Source organism: Notothenia coriiceps, unplaced genomic scaffold, assembly GCF_000735185.1.
Source record: "Notothenia coriiceps isolate Sejong01 unplaced genomic scaffold, NC01 NC01_scaffold00000339, whole genome shotgun sequence".
Lineage (NCBI taxonomy): Eukaryota > Metazoa > Chordata > Actinopteri > Perciformes > Nototheniidae > Notothenia > Notothenia coriiceps.
Window position 1 is genome coordinate 8,113,990 of NW_011333040.1, and position 4,979 is coordinate 8,118,968.

The 4,979-nt window shown below is 38.4% G+C and overlaps 1 protein-coding gene across 1 annotated transcript in view; it reads right to left on the reverse strand.

Moving 5' to 3' along the window:
• Positions 1–3,179: 3,179 nt before the first annotated feature.
• Positions 3,180–4,979, reverse strand: part of stard9 (StAR-related lipid transfer (START) domain containing 9) — a 31,659-nt gene continuing 29,859 nt past the window's right edge. Inside the window, exon 18 of the mRNA XM_010777070.1 lies at positions 3,180–4,563. Within this exon, the coding sequence (XP_010775372.1) occupies positions 4,432–4,563 (132 nt within the window). The 3' untranslated portion in view covers positions 3,180–4,431. The remainder of the gene's footprint in view (positions 4,564–4,979) is intronic.

Below are 4,979 nucleotides of genomic sequence, written 5' to 3' on the forward strand. Positions count from 1 at the left end.
CAACTACTCCTCATGTACGTTAACAGAATATGAGAAGAGATATGGGGAAAACTGAGCATACAAACTCTGTGACATAATCCATACAGCTACAGTATGTACACAAGCTGTGAGACAAAAAAGTTCCTTTGTTGTGGTCAATATTGTTTTGACTGCAGCGACACTTAGCTTGGTAATAAGGGAATCAATAGTAAACTATTCCTGTAGTGTGTTTACACAAAAGCCAGCTCGTCCAGACATGGCGACACACACTCACACACACTTGTCCTTTTAGGGGAGCGTCTCTTATGCTCAAGGAACATTTGATTTATTTGTTATTTCATAAGCTACCAGACTGTTTCCGATCAACGAGGCAATACGCATTGTTAGGTGCTTTAAGAAAGAAGAACAGGAGCAGATGTGAAAAAATATATATATATAAAGTATGTGCTTCGCTATCAGTGATGAAATGTAACAGTAAAAGTACTTTACTCATGAAACTAAGTATACATTTGAGGTGCCTGTACTTGAGTATTTCCTTTTATGCTGCCATACTCTCCTGCTATTACATTCCTTTGACAGCTTTAGTAACAAGGTCTCTCACGGTTTAGATTTTACATAAAAATGCATAGCAATTTTATAAGATAATGTACACTTAAGTATTCCAAAAGTATATAAAAGTCCTTAAAAAACAGAAAATAGCCCCAACATGGACAACTGGAAATCTAAAATGTTACATACACCTAAATACATCATTAAAAATAATAAAACAATAAGAGGAATAGTTAACATATAAGTACATTTTGATTTTGATTTTTTTGTCAAGTGCAATTTCTATTCAGTACTTTATAAATAATTAAATATGACATTGTAGCCTATTACTGACCATTTTACTCTAGTAAAGTACCTCAAACGTTTTTCCACCACTCCTTGGCTTTAGAGATAACTTTTGGAGAACGACCTTCTCCACGCGCAGACATGCGCAGTGACGTCATTGTGCGCACTTTCAACGACTCTCTGCTCAAAGCACTAAAAGATAACAAACTGACAACTCAAAATGTGACTCAAGTAAAACCAAATAAACGGGAATGTTTAAAACCAGAGCACATTTCTTTAAAAAAAAGCTTTTTGGAAACGACGTCACGGTCAAACATGGCAGCCCGGTCCAACAGGTGGTTTGGAGGAAACTTGTGCCTCCACTTTAAACAACGGAACACTATAGCAGGCTAATGGAAGGAGAGCCTTTCAGTGACCGCTAACAGAAAGTATTTGGCCAAAGATCAATAACTTCATTTAACAACAGCGCACTTACTGTTGCTTCTGGATGTTGTCCTGTCCGAAAGTGTTTATGTTGAGTCTTCTTCCCTGCCAATAAAGCAATTATAATCCCATTGAAGCAGCGGGAGTCCTGGTCAGAGCGGGGGGAGGTCTCCACAGCGCGAGGAGGTCCTGCACGGGGGACGAGGGAATAGGGGCTGTAGGCGCCGCGCGCTCCACGGTCATTCCCGAGAGCCAGAGTCTGACCCACCCTGCCGGGTTAAAAATAAAGTGGGCGCATCCAGTACATGATCTGTGCGAGCAGGGGACGGACATTCCTGACTGAGCTGGTGACTCTAAATGGCAGAGACACTTGTGATCTCTTGTACACCACCCACCCCCCACACACACATACATACTATGCAGTCCACCCCGCCCCACCCCACTGGGATCTAATCGCACACACAACACCCACCGAGACCCTCTCAGAAATGTCACCTCCACTGCTGCCTCTGCGTGCCATTCACATGCTGAACACAGAACACAGAGCAGAGGCCTGCAGGCAGACAGATCCTGGAGAAAGAGCCTCACATTACAAAATATACCCATCCATTACAGACAGTGGGGAAACACCTGTCGGATAATCAGTGGGGGAAAGCAAAAGTACTTTTAATAATATATTTAGATGTACTTCACTGGACTGATGGAACATGTGGAGGGAAAAACACTGAAAACACAAAAATACTTCTCCACACTTTGTGCTTAAAAGCTTGTGACAAGTTTCCAGAGGATGCATTGCAGGCTCCTTAAGTTATCACTTCTTAAAATAGATTGGATATGTATCACTATATAGAACACAAATATAAACATTTCAGAGCATAATGTGTTTTCTGTCTGCATTTTCATGTTATTTAAACAATGCAAAGATGTAAAATGGGAAAGAAGAGTATGGATCTTAGCAAGCATGCAATGTCAGCTTTGGGTAATTGACAGGTTTCGATACTCTGAGCTTCAGACACTTTAAATCAGCACTAAAGACACAGGGGCTCAATACCCAGACCTACTTACACTAATTGCAAATGATTAAATTAAGGGATTCAAGACTCTGATATACTGTTGACACGTAAGGAGAATTATTCACACAGAAAGATGGATAAAAAAAGAGAAACACAACAATTAACTTTAAATATGTATTGTATTCGTTAAAAACACTTAGCAACAGGAAGCAAGGCGTTTATAATAAAATACATTTATAACACAAAGTCAAAACATAAATAACATGCTTTTTACAAAATGAAATGAGCACTTGGGAACATATAAAAAAAACATAAAAAATAACTCATTACAAAAAATCGTCACTGTGTTCCTTCCCTGCGTGTCCTCAGTACTTGTGTCTTTGTCTTTGGTTGCCTTGGGAACATCTTTGGTCTCAAACTGTGCGCCGCCAAAACAGTCCTCCAACTCAGACTACTGTGTATAATATGGCTTCAAATCTGGGTACAGCTGACCCAGTGAACAGTGCTGCCTTCGATCAGCGTCTGCATAGCTTTTAACTACAAACAAAAACACGTTTCAAACACGTAGCGTCAATAAATGCATTAAGAGTTTTGTGCAAGCAGCTGTAAACAACAACAAATAAAAACACTATTATAAAACACATTCAACAGCATTTCTCAAACAGAAAGCAAGAGGAACAAAATAAATAGACTTCAGAAACAAAAAGGCGTTAAACTACAGATTCAGGTACCATATTGCGGTCATATCTTAATGCGGCTTTTACAATGAAGTTAAAGGAGGGTACAGTCCGCTTTAGAGCATCATTCCTGGATGTTCTTATCTTTTTCTCTGGATTATTCTTGCTGAAGGACACAGAATGCACCAGAGAGCTTTGGTTTCTTTTTCTAACCCACTTTTTAGGCACAAAACTGTTTTATGACTTGTTTTCCTGCAGTGAGTTTGGTCGAGTGGTTTCAAATGTGCAGACAAACACATACATTAAATATAACGGATGTAATTAGGATTCCTTCAATACACCACCTTACTGTCTAACACATAGCTTAGGAAAGATATGGGAATTTAAAAAGCTGTCTTTTTATTGTAACTATTCATTTTAGAGGCATATATAAAAACAGTGAAATAAATATTTGCCCTGCTCAGAGTATCTTACTTTTCCCCCTCCTCTTACATTTTTCTGACCTCTTCTCCCCCTTAATATTTTCCGGTCCCTTAAATACATTTGCCTTAATCCTTTTGCTACAAAAACAGATGAAGGACAATGAAATGGTTATTTCCTGCAATAAAATAATCCTGGTTGAATATGCTTGAGGAAATAAATACATATAGTGTAACAAATCAGGGTCAAACAAAGTTTGAAAATATTTCCTTCATATGTTTGGATGTGGTTTTCCTTCCGTTGACAATAATAGGATATAAACTGACTTTCAAATACTTCCCCTTGTAAGTACGTCTCAGTCATTCATTTCATTGTATCATATCTGAAAAATCCCCTTCATCATGCATCTATGCTGACAGAAAGCATATAACAACAACAACAAAAAAACTGGCTGTATTCATCTATCTTATAGCGATACATAGAAAGTAAACACTAGTCAAATCACACTTCTCCAAATGAACATCAAATCAGCGTAATCTTAGATTATCTGTTGAGCGACTCTTTAACTTCAATTTAAAGGTTGTCTAGCTATGACTTTGTTTACAACAATGTGGATCTCCACCTGACAATATGGAAGAAATCAAGACTCCATATTGCAAACAGGCATTAAGGGCTGATACCTATTCGATTATTATAAAACGATTTCATCACTTAAATTATGTTGAAAAGTTGGATCAACTTTGTAGCATTAGATAATTAATTAAAAAAGCTGTCTAAATCTAAATGCAGTACACTAAATGTGTCCTGCAAAGTTCTTTCTTTTCGACTTCTAATCTATCTTTGGTCAAATAGGTGTATGATTGTTACAAGCTTTTATGTACATTACAAATACAAAAATACAGTTTCAATATTTTATAAAAAATACCTTCATATAAAAAAAAAAGCTGCTTCTACTTTGTAACTGGGAACCAATATACATTAACAGTGCTTTTAGAGTATACCAGAACAAGTCAAGTAAACAAATCTCAGGTGCAAATGTAAAAGTCAGACTAACTCCAAGCTGGAGACGGTTTTAGTCGAAGTGCTCACTGCTGAGGCGTCTTCATGAGTCCTGTGGATTTTGTGAGGAAAACATCCAGATCAGCGACGACAGCTGCGTGTCTCCTGGCAACAGTGTTCAACAGGCGGGGGGGAAAAGATGGAGTCCCTAGGTCCACCTGGAGAACAACAAAATGATAAGGCAAAGATTCACTTCACTTAAAGGTCACCTGTTCTGCAAAATCCACTTCTTCATGTCTCTTCTACATCAACATGTGTCCCCTCTTCTTCATGTCTCTTCTACATCAACATGTGTCCCCTCTTCTTCATGTCTCTTCTACATCAACATGTAGATTCTACATCTACATTTCCCTCTGTGGAAAGAGACTCTGAAAGTTTCAGGAAAAAAGATTCTCTCTCTTTTGGTCCTGATCCATTTCTATAAAAACCTGTCTGAAAATGAGCTGATCAGATTTTGGCCACTTTATGATGTCATGACGATTTTTTGGCTTGTGTGACTATTAGCCAATCAGCAACCAAGGTAACCCCCCCCCACCACCACCACCTTATCACCTGAATCTCCTCCTAGAGCACC